Below are 27,402 nucleotides of genomic sequence, written 5' to 3' on the forward strand. Positions count from 1 at the left end.
AGCATGTGAATATTTATAATTATTAAATATTTCATTATTACAAATCGTTCAGATACATTTTCGTAACGTAGCAATCAGGTAAATAATACAAATAAATCATCAAATCATATTCAACAATATCCTAGCACTCCATCTCGAAAAATTTATAGATGCAGAAATTTAAGTATGGACCCTCCCAATTTAAGTTACGAAGCTTTCATAGTTTATCCATACATTTTTCTCTCTCTTTCTCTTCCTAGTCGTTGGTATAGCTTATTTCACTTTCGGTTTTTTTGTTTTAATTACAGAAACATCATGAGAGCATAATATATCTCAACAACACCCTTGGTAGAATTTGGAGGAATCTAATAAAACTATACTTTGATGAGCCAGTGATTCAAAGGATGTGTCCTCGTGTGGTCAATACATCATCCAACCAATTTATCTCAAAGAGATTTATGCTTTTTCTCTCTTTTTATAGTGCCGGAAAGCATGCACAACATACACTCACGGATAACTGTCCATTTTTATTATGGCTAAACTATGTCCACTCATAACAGATATTGAGAAGATTTATAATATCCAATCATATTGTATTTGCATCTGTGATCCAGAGCTTAATTCTCAAATTCCTGATTCCAGGCCAAGTTGACACGCTTGCGGGTATGGGCATTTGCAAACTTATCAACTCATCAATAACTAAACAACAATTGAAATTTCGATTTCGAAATATAATATACGTACCTATATTCAACTAATTTTGACCGAAACGTAAAATTTGTCTCCACATTAGAGAAGATAAAATTCGAAGAAAGCGCAACATCAATTGCTTGAATATAAAAATACTCTAAAAAATAATATACTAGAATTAAATTTCCACGCCTTAAAAAATTCAAATTTCGATTAGCTCAACAACTTTTAGATTTCTTCATAATATGATTTTCTGATCATAAGCCTGCTAGTCCATCTGGGGACAAGCAAGCTAAAAATACCTTTGACAAATATCTTAATATTTTATGGATATGGAAGTACTATTAAAATACTAAGATTTTGCAAGTTTCAGACTTCAATCTCAATTGGATTATAAGAATGAAAAAAAATTAATAAAATACATGAAATTGATTTTCTTTCAGGGTTGACTTGACCGATTTGTTCGAACTTCAATAGTTGCCAGTTATACTCTTATTTTTATATAATGTATGTATGTACCTGTAATAATAACTACTTATCGTCAAGATATTCATAAAAGGCAATTTTAGCTTATCCCCCTATGACCTTTTTCTCACACTTGTGTGTCATTACAGCTTAGATTTTCAATCGTCTCTAACTTTTTCTTGTATTTTAAATTCCATGTTCAGTTCTATACATACCAGTACTTACTAGCAAGTATAAAGTATCGAAGTAATTGTCACTATCGCTGCATTTAAATAGTATCCAAACAATCCAGATATATGGCATTCGTAAATTTTTTAAATTTGAAGGCATTTTCTTTAGTTGTAAACTATTTGAATTGACAACATGCAGTGTGCAAGTACACCGTACGTTTGTATTATTCAAACTTTGCTCTATATAGAACTGGCTCTAATAATTTCTATCAATCTTTATAATATTACTGAACATGTACGATACCTTATATTTGGATCTATATTTTATAAAACTCTAAATACGTACGTCTGTATACGCAAATGAGATGTAAATATGCGGTATATTTCAAATGCGCGCTAGCCTCAGGTCAAAACTTTACAGGATACAAATTAACTTACAATACTGTTTGAAAATCATTTGACAATAAAATTTATGTAATATTGCCGAATAAATCTAGCTGCTTTGAAACAACTGGTAAGGCTCGACAGAAATTTGGAATGAAAAAGTCTTCAACAAAATGATGAAACAAAAAACAATAGGTTTATATTTTATAAATAATTACCGTTTACAACTATTGCGGTTAGAACTAAAATGTTTTGTTCAACTGAGAAAAAAGCAACGATTTTTACAGTGATAAATGAAATCTAAAGTTTTGTAATTACATGGAAGGCTTGTAAGTGACATTCTATGTAAGCGGAAACTCTCTCTCAGGGTTACGTTGAGAAATCGAAATCAGAAGCTGTGAATCATTTATACTTTACAGTTGAGTTATGTAAGTATGATTCCTCAATAGATTAATTTTTATACTTCATGTAACATATATATGTATCTATATTATTTTTACAGATATATAGGGTACTTTCCTTGAGGCAACACATGTGAAGTATCTCGTACTCCACATTTGCAATTTCAAAAAAAAAAACCCTGCACATGTATGTAATATATAATGTAATTTATATTTAAAACAATATTAATGTAACCATATATATTTCTTTAAATCGGCTTGTCTTACTATGCAGTGCTTGCAAATAATCGACCCTTTTTCATAGTCATGTGTTTAATCATCAACAATTTCAGATTAAAACAGATAACATAACGTATAGTTAGTGGATCAAATCGTTATTTTAACGTAAGTACGTAAAAGCGTGAAGCAGTCTCTCACTGGGCTGAATAGTCCCTGTGTAACAAAAAAAAAAAGTAGGGTAATTGTATGAACATCTGTCTTCCACATGATCGATGCAACTACTGTTTGTTACGTTGAAATTTGCGTAATACGCAATTCAATATACTAAATGTGAATATAATCATCCATTGCTCAACACAGAGTAAAGCATGTCATCGATGAAACTTTTTTTTTAAGTTGACCCTGGAATGGTAACTAAAAGAATTGTGGCCACTGTTTGCTACTGAACAAAATCTCTTAGACTTATAGGTACCATTTCTAAGGTAAAAATTTTTTTAATGAATAACTCCATGTATACCAGTGATGAATTCACTTGTCCTTATGGTTAGTTCAAATTATCACTACATATAACAATAGGAATCAATTGTCCATCATCATTATAATTTTAGTACGATTGAGTAAAGTAATTCAGACTTAGATCCAAAGTAGTCGTAAGCTTAAGCCGTAGTCTTATGGGCTTACCTCATACTTGCCTAGAGAGCAAATAAGGACTTGTCTTGATCTTTATTAATTTGGCGCTGAGCATTTGTATTAGTAGTCGTCGCGGTAGTCGTAGGAGGTATGGTGGGTAGCGCTTCGGCTGCAGCTGCTCTCTCAGCTAGGAATCTTTCAAACTCAAATGATGTTAATGATTCTTGGTCACCTTGGGCACCGGGCTGAAATTAGAGTAGGAGAAACCAATTCATCATCATGGTTAGGGAAAATGGTTGTGGTGTTATAATTTTTTCAGTTAGTTTACAATTCCCAAACTATCACATATGTGACTCTGAATTTATATGCCCTGAATTACAACATACATGCGAATAACAATTTTTACCATGAGTGCTGACAAGTCTTCTGTACTAGATAAAAATATTGTTGAATTAATACATAACATGATTTTTCCAACTCGACAATCGCAGTTTGAGATATTTATAAAACGAGTAGTGAGGAATTTCGGATACATCAGAATTTACCAAAACTCCACGAAACTCCAAGGTGATCCTTCGGTTTCTTTTCATAAACGAGTAGTACCCTAGTACCCTTTGAGTGTTCACAAGTCACTCCAAATTCAATTTGTCTTTGGATTGGTAAAAACTAAACTCTGCACTTACTAGGCTTTGATGAACGTAGTCCACGGTTTACCAATATTACGGACCCTTGTTAAACAGTTTGAGCTTTACTGAGTTGATAGAAAGAGCAGTGGAACTAGTTTTCAAAAACTTCAATCAATCTGTCATGCAAATTTGACTTTACTGCAATTAATATGGATTGAACTTGACGGATAACCAAATATTGTAGAACGTGTAGGACACATATATAAAATATATTGAATAGAACGTAACATAGGGCAAGAACATAATCAAATTACACATCTGAAGGAAGAAAGTGAAGGCTATTAAAATACAAGTTCACAAATAAGAAGTTAATCACTCACCGTACGATCCAACCAAGCAGCCATCTCGTTGAATTCAGATTCTTGGTTTAGCTGAGCAACAGAAGAAAACAAACATTCAGCAAAACCAAATACCAAGGCAAGCAGAAAAAGATGAATCAACTGTGCCTAAAAATTGACATCACGTTTTGAAACCAGAGTAAAGACACAAGTAACCGACGATTTTCTTTTAATAAAATAGAAATTTAAAATAGGATCCTTATTTTGGTAGCATGGTAAAAAAAAGAAAAACCTTGGCAATTACTGTACAAAAACTTTGATTTAGTAGATATTAAGTCGGTGAAAAAATCACGATTTTTGTATGATCAGAGCATTTTACAAACATTACAAAAAAAAGCCAACATTGTTACACATCACCATCATGGCCTCTGAATAGAGTACAATTACGACGAAAAAAAGACAAAATTACAACATCAATCCTGAAAATGTTGCAACAGTTAGTAAACAAGCAATTAAAATCATTCTCAGCACAATACCAAACCTGTTGTAAATTTGTATACCGTATTGTTCCGAATATAAGCCGAGGTTTTTTGTCGTTGACAGCATCCACCAAAATCGTCGCCGTCTTATACGCGCACCCGTCTTATGTGTTGGTAATTAAGAAAAACAGCCTGAAATACTATCTTAGAATTGGGGGTCGGTATATATTCGAAACAATACTGTATCTAATTATGTAGAGTAATGTTGCTCAAGTTTTGTTTTTGAAAAGCTCGACAATACCTACATTAAACTGCCTGAAGAATTGTCACAATGTAGTTATAATGAATGACTGAAATATTATCAGAGGTTACTATTACGTACAACAGTTGCAGGAGCAGCGGTTGTTGTGTTCTGCGGCGGTTGATTAGGGTTATTTCGATTAAGAATGGCTGAGCTTAGACTTCCCCCACTCACCGGCTGTTCAGCATTATCCTCGTATCTGCTACCACTGCAAAAAAAGCAATATATTATTGCGTCAACTCTAACAAATCATTAGACGGAATAGATTTGAATCAAATAGTTATAGGTAACAACCAAGCAGCGCATATTAATCACACAGGGTACAACGCATGAAGTTAAGTGCGAGCACACTGATTGCATTGCCTCATCATAAATGTTGCGTACGTCGCATAGTGGGTAGGTAATACACAATTAATTCGGTAAAGAATAATTTTGTCACTTCGATAAATTATTCACTATAAATAATCATGTTAGCTGTAATCCAAGATTTTAAAAAACTATGCTTGACAAATAGATTGCTAATGTTATCAAGTTACAAAGTTTGATATATAAATTTCTACCCGTTCATTTCTGTTTCAATAGTTGCAAGGGTTTAAATCTGTGTGATTCTGTGAACAATATTATTCTGTAAGATTCTATTAGCTTTTTCAACTGGTTACACCAGTGCACACCAGGTGTACACTGAAATAATCATACACTGTGTTATACTTGTATGCTGCGTTATAATGCTGGATACACTTTCTACGTACCATTTTTGACTGACAAGATCGGTACAAAAATGGTGTGCGATTTTTACCGGAAGTGCAAAAGCTTGTGCCAGTACAGTGTAAATATGGCTACATGCATAACCAAGGTCAAGACAGAATGTGTATTGCAAGGTAGTATCAAGTTTGGTTTTGTAAGTCTTTTCGTTGCATTTACATATATAACGACGTCAAAATAACAAAATTAATTTAGTATACAGCAATTTGGTATAAAACCAAGTTTTAATACCAAGCAGTACACCACAAGTTCCATCATGATTCCGGTCATGGGGGTAGCCATATTTACCTTCATCAATTCCGGGGTAAAGTTTAGATTTTATAAATCATAGACTACAATTATTTCGGTAAAGTATATATATTTTTTTTTCTTTTTTCATGCAACATATAACATGTATAAAAAATAAATATGTTTCAGTCCTCAATACAATCGCACGACGTGAAAGTATTACGTATTGCACGAGCACGACAACCACGATTTGTGACTCATATAAATTTCAATTGAGGATACATGTGTTCGCTCGTATGAACGCACGTTATGTAGGATGATTCACATACGTCCTACCAACATGCACACACTATGTGAACATTCTGTTATCTGGGTAAATCAAGTCATCTTAAGATATTACAATACACCAACTAAGAATTTGTAATAAAAGTGATAAGTTTTGTTTCACCAGTATACCAATTTAACAAGAATCATAAGCCAAACTAATTCAGTAATGGAAAAGACTGTAAAAATTTGAAGAATACTCCTAGGGTAGCTGTTATTAGACAATTATTAGTTACATAAAATATTCGTTTTGATTACCTATTTTTCGTTGTTTCGTAAGTAGCAGTACGTGATTGGGCAAACATGTCAAATTCGTCATTGTCACCCTCTTTTTCCTTAGGCTTCTCTTTTCGCGAATCACTTGCTCTCGGAGCGCCATCCACTACACCTATACACACAAAGTAAAATGATATGTAATTAGCTTTGTTTTCAGATTAAACAATTACTGAACACATTCTGGTAAAATGATAATGATTGAGAAAATCTCTGATACAAAAATTGGTGAAATATAACAACGTGTTACAGTCGTTTTTAATCAGGTACTAGACCCTACAATTAAAGTAATGAATAACCATTCAATTGAAAGATTTGTTCTTTGATAATATTTTGTGAAACTGTATACTTTCAAATACAATTTTTATTCTAAACTGGGTATAAAAATATGAATCTGATGCAATTTCCTAAATTGACTAAAAATAACTTGCATCTTTTCATTAATACGAGTTTACACTGCCCGAAAGTTCTGCCCCACACTACTGTTGCCAAAATCAGGTTTTATATTGAAATATCTGTGATCACAGAGAATTCTATAGCACATATGAGAAAAGGGAGCTCAGTCGAATTAAACATTCCCTAGACGGATATGAGTCGAATTTGGTCAAAAACAAGTGGCTAAAATGTTGACGTAGTTCTTAGACTTACTGATGCTTGCTAATTCTTTTCCCAAGCTGTCTGTTCCGTCTGATAAGTCGATTAGTGATTCAGCTTCACGTTTGCTCAACACAGGAGCGGCATTAACACGTGCATTATTTGGTGGTTGGCCAATGGTCTGTGCCAATATAGTACTAGGAGGTGTTGCCTTATTTTTCGTGTATCGGGTGTAACGCAGAAACAAGTTGTTAAGTTCGTCATTCACACGAAGCAATTCAGCAGTCATTTCATCATGGGCGAGCTTACCAATTAATTCTACAACTCGTTCTTGCATCGCTTTGCAGGTGGAATGTAGCTCCTAAAATATTAATGCAAATATTTAGAAGATTACAACTTTATTGAAAGTATATGGTGATAACTTGCTGCTACATTAAAATTCAAACAGGGAATACCAAAAATGAATTATTTAAACCATTTACCAAAGAATTATTAAATAAATAAATAAAAATTGGGTAAAATAATAAGTAAAGAAAATAACTATCATTATACCGTAAGGAGTTCCAAGTCAGCTGGATCTGGTTGCTGATTAGCCGTTTGATTCGGATTGGTTAGATGCGTTAGCATCTCAGCAAGAACGCGCATATTACCCTGAACAACATCCAACTCACTCTGTAACTTGGCCAGCTGTGGTTCTGTAAGTTGAGCAGGCACATTGCTCCCTTGGACTGCCAGCGGCATGGGAGGTTGTTCACCTACCGGTGGGACTGCCAATGCCGTGATCTGCTCACTTTCCGGTACACTCTGATAAGTCACTTTCTGTTGTTTATAAAGGTATTAAAAAAGTAAAGAACTAAACTTTAAACAAAAGCGTGAATTGCGATTTTATCTACAAACAACGAATAACTGTCCTATCTCTCCTTATCAAAATATCTGAAATCTTATAAATAAACTCGCTTCAGCTTGATGTCTGAGCTATGAGCTACATACATTGTAAATAGCTTATCAGGTATGAAAAAAATAATTCCTGATATACAATACGATAACGAAAAATATTGTCTCAAACAACATGTTTTTGGCAAACATAGCGATACGATCCACTTGAAAGGGTATTCGAAGCCTTGCTGAGAGAGATTGTATTTTCAATGAACAATGTATGATACATATGCATAGTAAATTGGTCAGAACTAGCATAAGTATATTTATATTTACCCTTTGGGGAGTAATTATTGGCGCCATAGCATCAAGATCAGTCATAGGAAATTCAATTCCTTTTTGTTTAAGCTCTTGATAAACTTGCACAACTCCTTGAGTATGAGGTTGATGACGAAAGGTTTCAGCCCACGCTTGAATGAGGCTCAATACTTTTTCTTGTACTGCTGTAGGCGGTTCATTTTTTGGACCAATTAATTTAACCAGCTCCAGTACAAACTCTCGTGAGCAAGCGAGCGCATGAAAACACTTGCCGCAGTTTTTCACACATGTTTCAAGAACCTGAAACGAATAAACCACAGTTGTTGATTTATAGAAAACTGTCCTGAGTTATCCCATTCTCAAAGCCAAATTTTTAGGAATTATTTCTTTGCGCTACAAATACGCGGTATAACGACAATTGGAAGAAACTGTTGTTGCTATTGCTGTTCAAAAATATTTCATCTTCTACCACATAGAATAAAATATAATGCTTAAAACCTATAGGGGTGAATAATAATTACGTGCATGTTGGTAATTATGTTCAAGCCAGTGGTCAAAATTAGCTGCTATGCATACTAATGTTAGTTGAAAAAGATCATCAAAGCAAAATGATGTAAAGGCTCAGAATTCAAAATTTCTTCAAATCTCTAGAAAGTTTAATACATTTACAGAATCATAAGTATTGAATTGTACTACAGAACTCCATTTGGAAAAAGTTGAGTATGTTGAGTGACTAACTGGAACCACTAGGTTCAGCTTCATGACATTGTGCTATTAAGGGAAAGAAAACTCTGTTTTTGCCCATAGCAGACAAATTAGAAGGACCAAATACTAACAGTGAGAGTGTACATAACGATGGTATAGTTCTTTCCAGCTGCTTGATTCAATCGCCGTCGAATAGCTTTAACTGCATCCCGAGGTCCGTCTTCAGTTTCGTTAATGATATCGCATATTTCCATATTAAGTGCCCAATTCTCACTTGGCAGGCTTCCATCTGTAGCTTGTTCTGCAATTTTATATCACAATGTCTCAATTATTCCAGTACACGTTGAGTTACAGTAACAGCGCATAATTGGTTCAATTTGTAGACATCATTTATATTCCTACTGCCACGCAGGCTGCGACATGCGAGTAAAAAATTTCAGCGAGTAGATTTTTTTGCAGATTTTTTGAATTCACTCAGAATAAGTTTCATCTAAAAATAGAATATAAACCTGTTAACAAGATCTAGTTTCAAGTGAATTGGATTCTATGGCAAGTGCCCATTAACAGACAATGATACAAGGTAATTTAATTATATTTTCAAGGAAATATCATTACTAATATAATTGCACCATTATTCAGAGGAATATTATTGCAAAAATTGTGATAAGTTTCCATCAGTTCACACCTTTGAAGCAGCTCAGTAAGAAAATATAGACAATAATAATTTACGCTAATTAAACGTTCCGCTTATGCTCCTGATAATTGACCACATAATTAGTGCACCTCAATGTTCATTAGTAAATCTAAGGTAACCAGAGGAAGAAGGGAATATAAAAAATAAAGAAAGAAAGGAAAGCTAAGGAGTGCTACAACAATGTGGTGCAGAAAATAATCAATAAAACAAAACAACTAAAAAAAATCGCGACACGCCAAGACAATAGTATTGAACGTTTACGTAATAATGCAGTAGGTAACCAATTAGACGAATGAATATATGGTCAAAACAACAATGGCATGGAAAAAGCTAGGCTTATACGACGAACTATGAATCTCACCTATTCTCTGACCAACTGGCGTCGAAAATGGATTCACAGGTACACCGAAAAAAGACATTTTTTGTTCCTTTTATACCGTATTTGGATGTTAGAACTTTGCACACTGCCTCTCGGCTTACTGCCGCATAAGTAAGTAGCCTGACGGTAAATTTATCGGCAAATTGTTGTCGGACAGTAACAGTTTATCAAATTTTCACTCTCCCGATGTGTCACGTAGAGATAATCATATGACACCGTGGTAATGGAGTACTGCGCCTAGACGTCAAATCATGTTTTCTCCGACCAATGGTACTCCATTTTTCGTGACGCAGCTGCACTGGCTTCGCTAAATGACCGCCTATTGGCTCAAAAATCAAAATGGCCGCCTCGATTGAATGCTTGCTACGCATATTCAAACGCCTCGGAAGACGAGGCGTAAGTAATGCCTATAGTCAACATCGTTCGGATAATGAGTGTAATGAACTGGGATTCGTCAATTGCGTCTATATTTATTACGACAATTTGTTATTTTTAATATACATTTTGCCTGAAAACTGAGGCGTGATGCCGCCATATTTATGATCGGATTTTCAAATCGGAGCAAAGTTTGAAATTCAACAATCACGAATTTCTATAATCTCATTTTCAAAGTTTTCGAATTCGATCATGCGAAAAAAAATGCTTTATCATTAAAATCTAATTGCTTTTAATTCGATTTAGTCTTGAATGTGCATTTTGTAACGTGGCAAAAACAAAGAATCGATATAGTAATGTTCAATGAGTCACGTCATCAGGCTCATTGCGACGAAAGTATAAATATCTATATCGCTATGGAAACGGGAAACTATTTTGTTGATATGAATACCAAGCAAATGTGAATTCTAAGGTTAAATTTTACATCAGACCATCCCACATTTTGAACTAGATGATACGTGAATTTTGAATGCTAAAATTATTCACGTGAGTTAACGTTTCGTACAACTGCATACACCAGTTTCTTCATCGTTGTATTTCATTTAAACATACAAAATACAACGAAGAGTTTTTAGAACGCAGTATAAATTATGAAGACTGAAGACAAACCGATAATATTGCAAGAATCCGCAGAACCTGGGGTGATAGACCAAAAAATGCTCGTGGCTTTAATAATTGACCAAGGGCCAAAAAAGGAAGCTGGAAGATTGTTTGTAGAGGATGGGATAAACCTGGAAGAAGTGACAGAAATTCGAATCGAATTTCTTAGTAAGAAACCTATGGATATTATGTGGGATCCAACACGGGCGCGGTAGGGTGTCGAAAAAAAATTAATAAACGTCGATGGTCTTACATCGAGTGTACGAATATGAAGACTCGGAAAACTTCGTGCTAGCTGTTAAATTGTTTTTTTTTTTTGTAATGTAGTGTCGAATCCTATTTCAGAACAAAATAGTTCCTTATACTCATTACTTTTATCTTTTTTAGATATTTTAAATATAGACCACCTATGGTTAATGCCAAACTTGGTGAAATTAAAACTGAGCAACAACAAAATTGAAAGGATTGTTAACTTGGATGTCCTGATTAATTTAAAAGAGCTTGATCTGTCGTTCAACCATATCGAAACTATGGAGAATTTGAACCATTTGAAATGTTTGGAAATTTTATTGCTGTATGAGAATCAAATTAGTCTTATTCAGGGAATCGACGATTTGAATGAACTTACAATTTTCAGTATTGGAAATAACAATATTGCCGATTGGCATCATGTAATTCATTATTCTTCTACATAAGTCTAATTTCGCATCATGTGTGTTATTGTTATTATTGTTATTTTTTTTTGAACTTAGTTAATTATCACCTAGAAATTCTTATGCTTTTTCAATCATTGAATCAACCAATCTTAAATTATCGCACTGTAATTAAATTATTATTGATAGCTATATGTAGGGCTCCAATTTGCTTAAATTTCATGGTCAGCATAATTGCTAAATTTTTACAGGTCATGTATTTACGGAAATTCAAAAAATTACGGAGTTTAAATGTCTCTGGAAATTCGTGCATGGAAAAAGAAGGATATTTGAACTATTTGATTGCCTTTATACCACAATTAATCTATCTTCAGTACAAAATGATAACGGACCGAGAACGCCAGGCTGCCGCTGATGAACATTAGTAAATTTCATATTTCCCGTAAATCGACAGAGTTAGATTGATTTGTAAAAATCCACTCATGCTCATGATTTAGAGTATTTTTAATACCGCCAGATATTGCAGGCCATCATGGGATATAAATATTATTGCAAAAGAATTGCAGGAAGAAATTAATAATGCATTGTTCAAGTTTTATCCTAGATGCGTTTAAACAGAATTAATGATAATCAGTTTGTATACTTAAATGTTTTAGTCGAATCATTAGTAATTTGTTGGAAGAAGAAGCTAAAGAACAAGAAAAGTTGGACAAGCAAGCAGCATTTGAGGAAAATGTTGCATTATTATCCATATCTTACGTGGAATATCTCGATGACGACTACTTGTTCAATAAAATGTTTGAAAAAGACAAGGGTAATTATGAAAGAAAGAAAATTTTCTCTTTTAATACTTTTTGCTTTTATCAACAATATCTCAAATATTATTCTCTTTATCTTAAGACATCAATACTTTCTATTTGGCATCAAACTACGCTTATTCGTCTGGGATACGATTTTTTTTCGTTAATCTAGCCCTACTGGAAAAGTTTGAGAGGATTTGTAAGATTCTAATAGAATATTATAGAATGGATTTCAGAAACACCATAGACTTATCACTGTGTATCGTGTTTGTGGCTCGTATTCTATGATATTCTTTAATATCTAATCGTGATCTATCAATGCAATCAGGCTTTTCAAGCAGAAAAATATTCAATAAATAAAATTTCCGTCTTAAGTGTGAATTTTACCATAATATTTGAAAATTGAATGTCTGAAGATATGTAAAATTCACATTTTGATTCAGAAATACTTCATTACAGAAGGTAACGACTTCTTAACACTCAGCGAAGATGCACGATCTGCATATGCGGAGTATAAAGTAAAGTTCATGGAACTTTGCAAAGATTTGTATGAACTGGGGCTAGCTGAACAAATCCGAAGGTCCAACGAAATAAAAATGTTTGAAGATTTAGTCACTAAAGGTGAAGACGACATTCAGAAAGATTCCCAAATGTAAGTACCAGATATACCTTACATAATTCATATAATAATAATATGAATATAAAGTGTATAATCGCAAATGTCAATAATTAGTAAAAATAAATCACAGATTTCGTCAATTATTCATACTATTAAAACAATTTCACAATAAATGAGACTTTCATTAAATTACAAGTATAAATACACAAAAAAAATGCTAATCATATTCTTCGGACAAATAAATTTATTAGCATTTCTTTCAATTGAAATTTTTTTGTATAAAGGATGATGGATGAAATAATGGATAGAAAGGCTGAAATCTTAGCAGACGTAAAAGCACTTATGCAATCAATGACTGAAGAGTTGGAGACTGAAGTTCTCGAAGAAAAATTAGACAAAGCTCGTCAGCTGTCCGAAGAATTCAGTGACTTGGTGGCTAGAACCTGGACAAAGCTCATGCACAAGGAAGTGATTCTTCATGACCAAATGGAAGTGTGTATCCATTTATTTATCACTGGTGTTGAATGAATTACTGGTATTCCTTTCAGCTATTCATATAGTTTCACACAAGGCAAAGTTAGTCATACATGATAAACATTTGATTTGGATTGCACAAGTAATCAGAGTTCTCCAAATACCTCCTATTGCTTAATAAAACTAATATTGACCGAGCAAATCAATTATACACACTTGCGACGTTTGACCTGCAGCTTTTTATAAGTATTGATTGCAACAAATACTGATAATTATATATTAACAATGACATATCTGCAGGATATAAACGAAGTGTTCAAACAGCATATGACAGATATGGTTGGATCGTTCTTAGAAGCAGCCCAGAATATATTCTCATTAATGAGAAATCTGGAAGCCGAATATACCGACAACATTGCTGGAATAGCTAGTGTTGTTATGAATACAAGTCAGGCTACGGAAGATAGTAAAATGTCACCTAGTGTAACGGATATAATCGGTGATAAGGACATTTTGAATAACAATTTGGCAGCATCCCATGATCTACATCTACAGGTATGCTTATATGCTTATTTGAGTGCACGAATAAATATTAAGCTATTTAAAATCAACAAATGTCGTTTTTCATCGCTTACGTTTTTCGAGCAGTTGCATAAGGATCAAAACAACATGATAAATGACATGGGCTCTCATAAAATTCTTTTAATTTCTGCTTATTCAGATCATCGATGGGCGTGAAGATCGTCTAACAAGTCGACTTAATGGTTGGCTTGAAGAGAAGATTGAAAAATTGGCAGAGTAAGTAGCAGCATAACTATTGAGATAATTTAAACCACAAATGTCCAAGATACACGAGATCTGTCTCGTTTTTAAAATAGACTGTAGACTGTAGAATTTGTGATCTATATTTTTCGGCAGTAACCATATTAGTAAAGTCGAGGTGGCCTTCGTTTTTCTGTTTTAAGGAATGAAAGTAACCGGAACCGTCAGAAGATACTAGAAATTTCTCATTTTCTTGAGTGTCAGCGGGAAGAATTTGATGCACTACAATTACAGCAGCCGTTATACGTGAACACTGACGATCCAGATATTGCTGCAGTACTTGAGCAATAAAACATAAAGCAACTGATTTCTTGTAAAGCCAGTTTGTTTCATAATACTGTGAACACAATGAATTAAATGTATAAACAATAAACGTTTTATCCATTCCTACTGTTTATTAGTACCTATTTCAAATATAACATACTCAAAAAAATTCACGGTAAATAAATTCATATCAAAATATTTTTATTTCTTATCTGCATTGTAAAGTAGAAAAATCTATTGTATTCGCCATATATCACAGCTCTGTCAGGTGGGGGCTGTTATGGCGTGACGTATCGTTACTGTTGGCTTCAGCGGTTTCACTTCTTTTTTAAGCTCTGAATGTACATATCCAAACCCTTTTGTACCTGTGGTTGCTCTAAGAAGCCAATGAATATTTTCACATCAAAATCTCTATTTTTTTCAAGCCATGAGAGTGCTGACTTTCTTAACTGATGCTTCGTTGCGGACCTTGCACCAGCTGCAGAACAAAATTTGTATTAGAATATCTATATTCTAAAATAATACAGTTAATATTATCACACAGAATACCGAGACTTAAAGGTTTTCACATTGTATTTGATTTTGTAATGATATCTTCATAATGCATACATAATATACATATGTTCTAAGCATGCAATGCCACTGATCTATTGTAATAATGTTAAAAGATTATCACATTTATCACATAATACTCACGTGATATTTTAGCATAAGCTGCAATATATTTTTCGCACTTAGCGATTGCTTCTTCTTTATTTGTAGCTAATTCATCGACCAGGCCAATTTTTAGTGCCTCTTCTGGTGTGTAAAGCGAACCTCTGTATATGAATGCCAATTGTTACACTTACATGAGGGAGGTTTCATTTATTTTTTTGCGATTTTATCCATTAAAGTACGAAAAAAAACTTATTACGTGTTTGGGCAGGACGTATTAAGCCACCCTTATTGGTTTTATAAATTATTTCACTTTTCCGCATTTTTCAATGAGCTCAAACATCCAAACAAGTAGTTATTATTACGATTAAGAACATTAATATTTGTTACACTTGGTTAAGAAAAAAAATATAGCATAAGATTCAAGCTTGCCGGCAAAAATATTATACTAAAGTATCTATACTTCCACATTTGTAGAAAACAATTTAACTTTCTATGAATTGCGACACCTTCAAATTCTACAATATTGATCGCAAAATATTAAATCTGAACTGAAGCCAACGGAAGAATATTTCTCTTCGAAAATATGGAATATTGAATTATGTATTCATAAATTTGCAAAGCCAATGGAGATGGCCTTGTAGATAATGCCCATCACTTTTCTAGGTATTTGAATCTAGATGAAATTTGATGAAAAGATAGGCATCAGTGACCTTCACCGATTAAATGAAACGAAATGAAACTTCCACTCGTATAAATATTGAATTAAATAATTCATCGTTATTTGTGAACGGTAAATAATACTAATTACCGCAACAGTGATATTTCTCCTTGACGTTGACCGATTACATTAACAAATGTATCCTGGAACCATTTAGGAGCAATTATACCCAATTGTGTTTCGTTCAGTCCTATTGTATGTTTTCCTTCAACGAAAACTCGATACTCACAAGACGTTGCGAGGAGACAGCCACCCGCAGGACTAGCACCCTGAAATTTACATAGCATGGAATTCGAATTCGAATGGAATATGATACACGAATTTTGTACTTACGTTTCTATCTTTAAGCTACTTCTGTTATTTAATGTGTTTGCCAACTTCAGTATACTTCTTCAGTATAATATCTGGTTATGATTATTCGTATTACAATGTCATGATTGGTTTTGAGGAATCTTTGTCAAAGATTTCAAGAAGATATTTATTTTTATAGTATTCATTGCAAAAGGTTGATACCAATGCATTATCAGAACTTTTACACTTTATGAACAAATAAGTCGTTCTTTTCATATTTTTAGTGAAATCCGAGATTGAATTCAGAAATTTACAGTTTATTTCACTGCGAGGCATTTCTTATTAGATTTGAATGTTGAATTGGGACAAAGTTTCCCCCATACACATATATAACATGACAACCACAGCAAGAATAAGTTGAACATACATTGACTGCAGCTGCAGTAGGTAGCGCTAAACCGTACAAAGTCAACCAAAGGTCCTGAAGTGCACGCCAAAAGCTTTCTGCACGTTTTAAGTCTGGCTTATACATTTCCAAGATATCTAATCCAGCTGAAAATACTTTTGGCAAAGCTGAGGTCAATATAATACCTCGGCATTTGCTTTTCTCCAGTTCTTGAAAATTGTAATTCAGTTCTGTGATGAATTCCAGATTTAAACTGTTTACTGGTGGTTTATTCATCGACACTGTAGCGATACCTGTGTATTTAAAATAATATAATTATTTGAGCGACGTGGAATTATGATTCTTGGAAATTGGGTCGTAAAGTTATGAATCGGTAAGTGCTTATTTTAAAAATAGTAGCTAGATAGCATACAATTCAAAGATGCCAAATTTACAACAACGATCCTGAGTCTCTGATGTTGACAATAGAAAGAATAGGTTGACTATAAAGTTCTAAATTTTTCAGACGTCTTGTGGAATTATAACGACTGATATTCTAAAACAATTTGTCCAAAATATAGTTATACAAGTCTTCTGCAGTATCTTTTTCATTATGATGAAAAATTTTAATGAAGAGAAATTTTGTATCGAGTTTCTGATGCAATGATCTGCCAACAATAAAATTTTGTAAAAGACGTTACAAATAAAAGTTGAAGCTATCGGCCGAATGTATTCACATTGATTGAAATATGGCAGTTAAGTCCATGATTAAAAATTTTGTCAAATATCATGGGAAAATGATAATTATACAGGATTACAGATATAAAATTGCATAGCATTGTTCTAATTGCCAGAAGTTTCATTAGGTCAGCAAACGAAACCACTGGCTTTAGTTTCATACTTTTCATTGCAGTATCGTGGAGTCAAGGTGACTGAACAGTTGTCAATATATTATAATTATATAATTGACTGTTGTGTTTCTTATGTATTTACAACTAACCAGAGACTTTCAGCTATCAGATAAACAATCAGCTTTATTGGATGTATGTGCATACGTAGGATATTTACCATCACTTTAATATAGTAGTGAAATTTGAATAATAAAGGAAAAGCAAAACCAACAATCATTATAATATAATGAGTCCTCACCCATTCTTATCCTTACCTGTTTTATCGCTTACATTTACATCAACTAACTTGGCAGCAGATGAATATTGCTTTCTGAACTGACCCATTGTCAGAAACTTAGCAGTGGTGTACCTTCTTAGTGCGGCCATGGCTAGGAAAAATAGCGAAATGTAGTATATTACCAGCTATATGCTGCTTTATCAAGTTGAACTTTGTAATGCTAGCGTAATCATACATCCTTGAAAATTATCGCTAATTGACAAATTCAGAATTTTCAGTATCTTATGGCATGAAGGATTAAGCAACATATACTCATTCTGCTTATTCTTCATGCAATGAACAGAAACATCGTATTTAACTACAAAACTCCACGGGAACTTTGAACTACACGGTTTTTCATTAACTAAATGTAAATAAAATCAGATTTATCGTGTCCATTCTTTTTACGCAAACCTAAAGTCGTGAGTGTAGGGTTAGATATAATACTGCACAGATGCATACATACCTATAGGTAGATTGATAGATATATACATGCATATAGGTAGGTTGACAAACATCACCCACTCACCTTTAAATATTACTTACTGTATAGGGTTCTCAGTAAATTCGTTTCAAAATGAAACGTTAGTATTCTTCTAGCACTCTTATATAATGACTCGATACTTATCGGGCAATAAATAATCAGCAGCGATAATTAAAGACAGTGGATATTGCACTCAAGAGGATGCTGTAGACCGTTTTTATCGACCGCGTCGAATACCAGTTTGACTACTGTACCATCTCTGACTGTACAGCCTGAGATATCCACTGACGTGCACTAATGTGAAAATATCACAGAAGCGAAATCACATCAACCTTGCGGCCAAACAGATACTAGCCGACAACGAGCTCACGCGGTGGAATTCGAGTACTTGACCGGCCGTACGGTCCGGCTGGAAGAGTAGTGGAGGCAGAGGGGGGGGGGGGGGGGGGAGGCATTTTATGCAATTCTTATCTCCGATGAGCAAAGGGAGATCCAAATAGACTATTAGGTTGTATACTAATAGTCCACACGAATAAGCTATGAAATTGACTGACTTCTATTCTGGAATAACGTAGGTTAGCCGATTTTTTTATAGGTTCATTAGAGACGAACGAACATATTTTCACCTATGCCCCAAAATGTTAGGTCCGGGTCTGTCCGTAACGATTGTTTAAACTTTTGAGGCCCCACATTTTGTTAAATAACGTCTTCGTTATGGGTCATACACGAAAACTGTTCAAACAAAAGTTGTCCGTCTCATCATTGTCGATAAAACAAGCTGTCGTGAGATCAATTTCCTCTATTTGTTCAGTTGCAAAATGCAAAATGTCGTGGAAAAAAAAATTCACATTTCTTGTTATAAATTCATGAGTAAACAACGTGTGGCTTTGAAACTCATGGTACAGATAATATGAAGTGTCTTCAAAATTATACTTCAAGGCTTTTTTGGCTGTGTTATATAGTTGAGCAACAATCCGCGACAAGCCAAAATCCGTATATCGTCTGCCCTTTCTTATGTGATTGGCCCACGGGTTGCCAAAAAATCTTGGAGTCAGTTCGTTACTAGTACTTTCCATAAATGAAAAAAAAAATTTATACTCGAAAATCACAATTTTTAGGCGACTTGAAATTTTTTACGAATGATAAATAAAAATATTTTATACTGCTATAAATATCCTATTCTCGCAGTCAATGAGTTTTTTTCTTAGGGCGACACAAATTATAGGGATGTAAGCCATATTTTTATAACATTACTTCAGTATGTAGTTTTGAAAGCTCTTCATTTTTTTTTATTTAGGTTAATAATCGACAAGTGGAAATTTTCCACGCGCAATTCAAGAAATCATTGATAATGCCATGAAATACGAAATATTATGTGGGAAACTTGAACATTTTGAAAATTCACAGCTCGTTAACAACTTCGACTCCTAGCTGGAAATTTTCAGCGTTGTTTGGGGATGGAATGAAGTATACTCCCTAGAAATTTCAAGCGATTTCGAGTTGATAGAAAAAAGTTACAGCTATCTGAAAACAGCGATTTTTCAGAAATCAGTTGGTTTTGCGAGGCCGTATATAAAAAGGAACGTGGTAATTAATAATAATTCGTGTAGGTAGTGATAAAGTATACCTAGACGAAAAATTTGAGCCGTCGATTGGCCGTCTACATGGAAAATTCTTGACTTGGCAGCGTTTCAAAGTTATGCGAAATTTTGCTAAAATAGTAGTTCATGAAAAGGGTCCTAATTAAACTGGATTTTGCTTTGGAGTAAAACACTATTTTTTTCTCAAAAAAACAAGGTCAGAGAAGGGGAATGCCGTTTGATTCGAGTCTTTAAGTTCCATAGAGCTCCCATGAAAAAATCGTGAAAATAACTAAAAAATTGAATTATTAAAAACTTCAAAAATTTCTATAGCCACCAGATTTTCTTATATTAAGCTCAAATTTGGAGAATCGTCTTTTTTTATAACCTACTTTCTTGAAAAAAATCAGCAGCCGAATCGCTGACCCAAGCCCGCAGGCTGCGGTCGAAAAGTATTGGACGTTGAATTTTTTTTTCTACGGCATTTTCCATTTTGCAACTGAACAAATAGAGGAAATTGATCTCACGACAGCTTGTTTTATCGACAATGATGAGACGGACAACTTTTGTTTGAACAGTTTTCGTGTATGACCCATAACAAAGACGTTATTTAACAAAATGTGAGGCCTCAAAAGTTTAAACAATCGTTACGGACAGACCCGGACCTAACATTTTAGGGCATAGGTGAAAATATGTTCGTCCGACTCTAATGAACCTATAAAAAAATCGGCTAACCTACGTTATTCCAGAATAGAACTTATCACCCGCCGCATAAGTTTGCTCTGATAATTCAAAACAAAAATTCGAACTAAACGAGCCAGACAATCGCGTACGTCTCCAACCTGTAATTAACACTCCAACAAATCAACATTTTTGACATTCCAGAAAATAAATTCGAGTAACGGGTTAATAAAGAAATTGATGAATAAAAAATGGTAAGAAAATTCTCGAACAGACATAGCAAGTATAATGAGTATTATTAATATTGACAACTTTGATATCATCTTCAGCCAAATGTGACACCTTAAAATGAGCTTTTGTTAATCCTAACCGAACAACTACCCTCAAAACGCGTCCAAATGAATAGCTAAAAAATGCAGTCAAACCGCAACTCTCCCAACAATCGGAAAAGAATAGAAACGGAACGATTAGCAGAATTATGAATATCATTTATTTAAGTTTCCGAATTAAGCATGAGTTATTCCAATGAGACACTGTTCGTTTTAATCTGTTTATTCGTTTCTATTCGATTTTACCTGTTATTTCCTATCCCGTCATATTCGCGACAATGCCACCTCTAATAGCTTGTTCGTTTCAATTGTATATTTAGAATAAGGGATGGCAATTATCAATCCGATTCAATTCTTTCTATCCGAATTAATTCTTTTCAAAGAATACAAAACATCCGTTTGGATAAAGAAATCGGAATAGATCGTATTGAAATTCTCAATCCGTTTTTATCCTTTTCCGATTGTTGGGCTGCACCGCAATAACATTTACAAATAGTGTTCTCATTTCATCAAAAATAATTTTTAGCATATTCCAAGTTACTTTTTTTCTTCAAGTACAATAAACATGTATAGAATCTGAAATTCATACAAATCTAAGGTGTATTGTCAGTACTATAAAAGGCAGAAATAAATTTGTGGACACCTGCATTCGATATTTCTACACAGGTGTAGAATGACAAACTCGAATCGTCACATCAGAGATAGACCGGGAGTACAATGGGACAAGTTGAAAATTCGATTATACAGGATGTTCCCTTTTAAACGAGCCATTACAATATCTCGAAAACTAAAAAGTTTTAGACGAAAATTGTTCAATATCAAAGAGGAAGTTTGTAACGACTTGAGGGTCGTTTATTTCCGAGCGGCAGCGGGTAGAGTGCGATTAGGTTCAACTTCGCTTTTGCGTTTAAAAACAACTAGGATGAAGATTATTGATTGAGGTGTTGAAAGTGAAAATGGATTTCGTAGATCATATAGCACTAGGTGATTTATTGATCGTAAACGTATAATGTATGCGTGGGGACGAGTAATTATAGAGTCGCGAAGAGAACTGCATAGATCGAGAGGTAAAGACGACGTGCACAGTTTGGATTGTAGATGGGAAGTACAAAGTAGGACACTTGACAAAAGCACATGATTATCGTTCTTTGAATGAAATTTTCCTCTTCTTGTTCACTTGTAACCGACGGAAATATTTTACTTTGAAAGCTGCAATAAAAATTGAATTTTTTTTTCTCGTTTTCGATCCTCAAGGGAAGGTGAGGCACTTCCGAAGAAAGTGCAAAAAGAAAACAGCATTATTTTTCACTTTATTCTTGAACTGCCCCACTTTGTTTCAGTCTTCCTTATATTACGTGGTACAGTGCAGAATTTGTCACTATAATTCATACTCCTCGCGTTGAAATAGTATAATTTCCATTTTTCAAATTTTCTACAGAACCATTCATAACTCGCAGACCTTCGCTATTGCAGTTATTCGCTGATTTATTTAATTGTTTCTTCGGTTCTAAAACACTTTTACCATTTTATTCAAAATGCTGGTGAACCGTGTCTGAATTAAAATGAAAATTACAGCACATAACGCCTATTTCTCAGACACTGAAACAAAATGATCAGTGTTTTAGAACAAGAGAAACAATTTAAAAAATCAGTGAACAAATTTGTGAAGGTGATCCAGAAATTGCGAATCGCCGAATTGACGAGGAATCCACCCTAAACAAAATGTTTCTTAGAATACTTTCAAAATAGAAGGTTTCATACAATTTCGCGATATAACAGTAATTTAAGATATTGTGGATTAGAAAACGTAATCATACATCGGCACAAAAATGAAAAACACGCATGAAAAAAAACACGTAAAACATGCTCGTGTTCTATAAAAAGAATTACCTTTTATACTCTGAACTTGATGTGAAAATTCGGAAAACAAATCATGCCATTTGTAGGTTTTCGAACCAAACATCTAAACTCTAAACTTCCAGAGTATGCTACAATTTTGGTGCCCGACTCGCTTTGGTGTTATACACACGAATTAGCTTTAAGCACATCGTTTAAGTATTATACCTAATACAGCATACACTCAGGCCGGAAAACAAGCCGGAACATTAATTTTTTGCGCGATGCATTTCGTCAAAAAGGTAATTGTGTAGGTTTATCAGTAGGCAAAGAGAAAAAAAAATGCACATCTTTTTTTTACTAAAGAACAAATAAACTCGGAAGACATAATTGGTCATTTAGAAAAAATTATAAATGATGAAAAAGTATAAGTTAGTCGGTAAAACGTTGAAACTCAATTCAATTCCGGTAAAATTAGTAGTTCAAATCGGTACATGGCAATTTTTCATGAAAATCAATTGATTGTAAAATCCTGTTTTTCGGATTCTAGAGGTGCAAGAACGTAAAGTTTCGTTGAAATTATAAAAAGTAAATTTCGACCGAAGCCAGTTACACTTTTCTGATCTCACCAAAGTTGATGAAAATAATATTATATATATATATATATATATATATATATATTAGGCTTCAATAGTAAGAAAACCTATATATATATATATATATATTTTCATACCGATAAAATATATGCTGTTTACGATTAAAGCTTATTCGTATATTATTTCGGTAGCATCTGGAAGAATTAGAAGCCGACTCTGTATCGCTTGAAACTGGTTTTCAGATAGTAACTGCGAGGCTTCAATAGTAAGAAAACCTATATATATATATATATATATATATATATATATATATAGGTTTTCTTACTATTGAAGCCTCGCAGTTACTATCTGAAAACCAGTTTCAAGCGATACAGAGTCGGCTTCTAATTCTTCCAGATGCTACCGAAATAATATACGAATAAGCTTTAATCGTAAACAGCATATATTTTATCGGTATGAAAACCGTACAGTGCCAACCTACTTTAAATGTAATTTGAAATCCGTAGATTCATTTGCTGTAATGCTGTAGGCATTTGAAAGCCATACAGCGGCCGACTTTTAATTCTTCCACACGTTTTAAAAATAGTATACATGTAGTATAAGCTTCAAGTAATGTGAATTTTAGCGACATTAAAACGTGACTTACCAAATAACAACCTTCGGAGCGGTGAATGAGGGTGCAGACCTTGTTGCAATCTATTTTATCCAGTGTTGCGCCGACGAATGATTTTAAAATCGATATGCTTGTTACAAATATTGAATTAGTTTTGTTATAATTAAAGGTACACTTTTAGACAAACACTGCGGTTCATTAATATTGTTAATAGCTGCAGATTTAAAATCTTCATTATGTAAAAATATTTAATTTACGATAAGTTTACCACTTTAACCTAATTACAGGCTGACGATTTTAAACTTCATCTAGACTAAAATAGCTGTGTAAAATTGTTACTATATAGATACAATCGAAGCAAGTTATTAGTTCGTTGTTACATCGAAATTGCAGTTTACCCCTCAGACGGAGCTTTTAAGACCATACGGTCCTCACAAGCTCCGCTGAGGGCAATAGTACTGCAATGACGCACTTCGTTTAGTTATATGTCAAGAGGTTTTATACACAGTACAATCGCACCCACACCGCGTCTGCACTAAGATGGAGTTTGAAAGCGCCTTTTATACCAGTAGTAGGAAGGGGGAAGTCTACGTATTCAATTCGGGGAATACCAAATCAGTATTCCAACGTCGATTGTAACTTCACTCAGTACACACCGAAGTGGGGTTTTCCCGGTATTCAACCAATAGCAGAAGCGAAATCCTGGGAAAACCCCACTCACAACGAGATCGTCAGACTTCCGTATCGCGAATTTTGGTGAAGATCTAATTGCCTCAATATATGTACTTATATAAAAGTATCCTGATGTGTACAAGTTTTATATACCCATTGGGCCGGTCTTCACTCCGGTTAAAATCGATACAGTAGCAATTTAATGAGTGGAATGCCTTGATAAACTAAACCTATTATGTATTTTTACCTGAAATATAAATTTTGGAGTCTTTTAAACCCTAGAGCGAAAAAAGCTTTCCCGCGCCGCGAGCGGCCAATGAAAATCCCCTAAGCGAAAAACGCAATTACAGCACTAATTGTAAGCGACATAAGATATTTTTTAGTCAACGGAAGCAGTGTACTCGTGAAAGTGAATGTAAGAAATATTCCCACATAATCAGGTTTTCGATTCGAGACGATTTTGGGGAAGACCCCGCAAATCAAGTCACGTATTAGCTGACTTGAGTCTTGAACATTGTAGAATCCGGTAAACCTCTTCGTTTCCATTTTCACCTAACAAGTGACTTTTCCGATTCATTTAATACTTCCCGGGAGACAAGTTAGGAAAATACCAATTCAACAATCAGTATTTTTCCTGCGATGTCTATATCCCTGTATCGCAAGGTTACATGCGACTATAGATCCTGGATTATAAGTACCGGATTTAAAATGGGAACATCGCAGATGGCGACGGAAACGTAGTCAGTGAGAATTGCATATAAAGATATATAAATACTTAACTTCTGTATTTTCATTTCCGACAAAAATGGGATTTCTGATCTATTCGATATTTCAGAAAATATAAAAAACAAGTCTGATCAAAGAATATGGACGTTAGAAGAACGTACCGAAGCCTCGTGGGGACATCTACTATACTATACCCAACCGTCGGTAACAAATGCCCCACTAGGCTTCCGTACATAAGGCATTTCTGATTGGCCACCAGAATCGTACTTATCGCTGGTCGTCACACGTGCGTCTAGTTCATTCTGCCCAATTCTGCTACACCAGACTCAAATCTTAACCTGCAAGTTATTTTAACTCGTGTACAAAATGATAAAGTCTAGATAAAGCAGTCAAAACAAAAGACGTAATATTTCGCGTCTTACGTAAATATATTTAATAACTAAGTTAAAGGTACGTTAGGGAAAACGCTTTCATTACGGATTGTATATATCATTGTATATACTATTAAACTTTGAACATGACGATTGTTGAATATGTTCAAACTTTGTCGGACAATCCATATTTTGGAGCTGGTTTCGGGCTTTTTGGACTTGGTGCTGGTGCGGCTATGCTTAGAAAAGGAATGCAAGTTGGAATGATCCTTTTCAGGCGGCATTATATGATCACATTAGAGGTACCTTGTCGCGATAAAAGTTACCAGTGGCTTCTACACTGGTTAACTCATAAGGGTGCTAGGAAAACACAGCATCTATCTGTAGAGACAAGTTTTGAAGAAAAAGATACTGGGTATGTCAAGACCAAGTATGAATTCATACCAAGTATCGGTACTCACTTTTTCAGTTACAACGGTAACTGGATAAAAGTAGAGAGAACGAGGGAACAGCAAACGTTGGATTTGCACATGGGTATCCCTTGGGAAACTGTTCAACTTACAGCATTTGGGAGAGACAAGAGCATATATTTTAATATCCTTGAGGAAGCTAGACAAATGGCATTAAAGGAGCACGAAGGAAAGACAATAATGTACACGGCAATGGGAAGTGAATGGAGGCCCTTTGGACATGCAAGGAAAAGACGACCCCTAAATTCCGTGGTATTGGATGCCGGAATTGGAGAGAGAATATTAAACGACTGCAAAGAATTTATAGACAATCATGGATGGTATAGTGAAAGAGGGATTCCTTACCGAAGAGGGTATTTGCTTTATGGACCGCCAGGCTGTGGCAAATCTTCGTACATAACTGCATTGGCTGGTGAACTGGAACATGGCATCTGTGTGTTGAATTTATCAGAAAGAGGTCTGTCTGATGACAGATTAAATCATTTGCTAGCCGTTGCTCCTCAGCAAACCATTATTCTTCTAGAGGATGTAGATGCTGCTTTTATTAGCCGAGAAGAATCAAAAGAAATCAGGGCAGCTTATGACGGGCTTAATCGAGTGACATTTAGCGGTTTATTGAATTGTCTGGACGGCGTTGCTTCTACAGAAGCAAGGATAGTCTTCATGACCACTAATTATCTCGAGAGATTAGATCCAGCCCTTGTGAGACCTGGTAGAGTTGATCTCAAAGAGTACATAGGTTGGTGCAGCGCCTATCAAGTGGAACAAATGTTTCTGAGGTTTTACAAATTCTCCGAGAAATGTACACATACATTGGCTCAAGAGTTTGCAAATAGTGTTATAGCTCATAAACGTAACGTGAGTCCAGCACAAATTCAGGGTTTCTTTATGTTTCACAAGAACAACCCTGAGGAAGTAGTGAACAATGTATCGAAAATATGGGAACTTCAATAAAATAATATCTTAGTATCAATAAATACAGGTCACAGGAAGTGTAATGTTATGTACAGTATTCCAAGCATGGACTTATAACCTGAATTAATTAAAAATTTAGTTCGAAGCATATTTCGAAGTGTAAGTTGGCGTTTATAAAGGAGGACATAACACAGATACTTTAAATTTTTCTGAACATTGTGACCTCAGAAATTTGAAAATTAACGTTTTTCTCCTCAACTAGCAATCTTTGTAACAATCTGGCACTGAGTAACCATATTTTTTTTACTAAAGTGTACCAGCCTTATGGCGTTGCTTATGGCATGTAATGAGAAAACGGAATGATAAATTATGTTCAAAGGAATAGCCAGTAAATATTTAATTTGTGTTT

General features: G+C 34.3%; 4 protein-coding genes across 11 annotated transcripts; 2 read left to right on the forward strand and 2 right to left on the reverse strand.

Moving 5' to 3' along the window:
- LOC124180076 (TOM1-like protein 2) lies at nucleotides 1-10,051 on the reverse strand. Of its 3 annotated transcripts, none has more exons than XM_046565118.1 (10): nucleotides 9,818-10,051; nucleotides 8,894-9,063; nucleotides 8,076-8,357; nucleotides 7,416-7,667; nucleotides 6,918-7,224; nucleotides 6,255-6,384; nucleotides 4,764-4,890; nucleotides 3,945-3,995; nucleotides 2,990-3,183; nucleotides 1-2,521 (listed from the first exon to the last, which is right to left on the reverse strand). In XM_046565118.1, exons 1-9 carry the CDS (start codon nucleotides 9,873-9,875, stop codon nucleotides 3,001-3,003), a joined length of 1,560 nt encoding a protein of 519 aa, XP_046421074.1. In that variant the 5' UTR covers nucleotides 9,876-10,051; the 3' UTR covers nucleotides 1-2,521; nucleotides 2,990-3,000. The 3 variants fall into 3 exon arrangements, with proteins under 3 accessions (XP_046421074.1, XP_046421073.1, XP_046421075.1); XM_046565117.1 differs by having other exon boundaries at nucleotides 7,416-7,682; XM_046565119.1 differs by lacking the exon at nucleotides 9,818-10,051 and adding an exon at nucleotides 9,448-9,588 and having other exon boundaries at nucleotides 7,416-7,682.
- An 82-nt stretch (nucleotides 10,052-10,133) lies between these two features.
- LOC124180075 (dynein regulatory complex subunit 3) lies at nucleotides 10,134-14,602 on the forward strand. Of its 3 annotated transcripts, none has more exons than XM_046565114.1 (10): nucleotides 10,134-10,231; nucleotides 10,846-11,038; nucleotides 11,258-11,541; nucleotides 11,775-11,947; nucleotides 12,180-12,337; nucleotides 12,783-12,975; nucleotides 13,227-13,434; nucleotides 13,717-13,971; nucleotides 14,138-14,214; nucleotides 14,382-14,602. In XM_046565114.1, exons 2-10 carry the CDS (start codon nucleotides 10,861-10,863, stop codon nucleotides 14,527-14,529), a joined length of 1,674 nt encoding a protein of 557 aa, XP_046421070.1. In that variant the 5' UTR covers nucleotides 10,134-10,231; nucleotides 10,846-10,860; the 3' UTR covers nucleotides 14,530-14,602. The 3 variants fall into 3 exon arrangements, with proteins under 3 accessions (XP_046421070.1, XP_046421071.1, XP_046421072.1); XM_046565115.1 differs by lacking the exon at nucleotides 10,134-10,231 and adding an exon at nucleotides 10,251-10,756; XM_046565116.1 differs by lacking the exon at nucleotides 10,134-10,231 and adding an exon at nucleotides 10,251-10,756 and having other exon boundaries at nucleotides 10,853-11,038.
- Nucleotides 14,603-14,609: 7 nt separating this feature from the next.
- Nucleotides 14,610-24,370, reverse strand: LOC124180085 (enoyl-CoA delta isomerase 1, mitochondrial-like). 4 transcript variants are annotated; one of them, XM_046565141.1, is made up of 6 exons: nucleotides 23,873-24,370; nucleotides 17,719-17,832; nucleotides 16,596-16,867; nucleotides 15,968-16,146; nucleotides 15,199-15,320; nucleotides 14,610-14,980 (listed from the first exon to the last, which is right to left on the reverse strand). In XM_046565141.1, exons 2-6 carry the CDS (start codon nucleotides 17,828-17,830, stop codon nucleotides 14,820-14,822), a joined length of 846 nt encoding a protein of 281 aa, XP_046421097.1. In that variant the 5' UTR covers nucleotides 17,831-17,832; nucleotides 23,873-24,370; the 3' UTR covers nucleotides 14,610-14,819. The 4 variants fall into 4 exon arrangements, with proteins under 4 accessions (XP_046421097.1, XP_046421096.1, XP_046421094.1 ...); XM_046565140.1 differs by lacking the exon at nucleotides 23,873-24,370 and adding an exon at nucleotides 18,267-18,548; XM_046565138.1 differs by lacking the exon at nucleotides 23,873-24,370 and adding an exon at nucleotides 18,250-18,548.
- Nucleotides 24,371-25,528: 1,158 nt separating this feature from the next.
- Nucleotides 25,529-27,375, forward strand: LOC124180080 (mitochondrial chaperone BCS1). Its single transcript, XM_046565124.1, has one exon. The coding sequence runs from the start codon at nucleotides 25,755-25,757 to the stop codon at nucleotides 27,030-27,032; it is 1,278 nt and encodes a 425-aa protein (XP_046421080.1). The 5' UTR covers nucleotides 25,529-25,754; the 3' UTR covers nucleotides 27,033-27,375.
- The last annotated feature ends 27 nt before the right edge of the window (nucleotides 27,376-27,402 follow it).

This window comes from Neodiprion fabricii, chromosome 4, assembly GCF_021155785.1.
Source record: "Neodiprion fabricii isolate iyNeoFabr1 chromosome 4, iyNeoFabr1.1, whole genome shotgun sequence".
Classification (NCBI taxonomy): domain Eukaryota; kingdom Metazoa; phylum Arthropoda; class Insecta; order Hymenoptera; family Diprionidae; genus Neodiprion; species Neodiprion fabricii.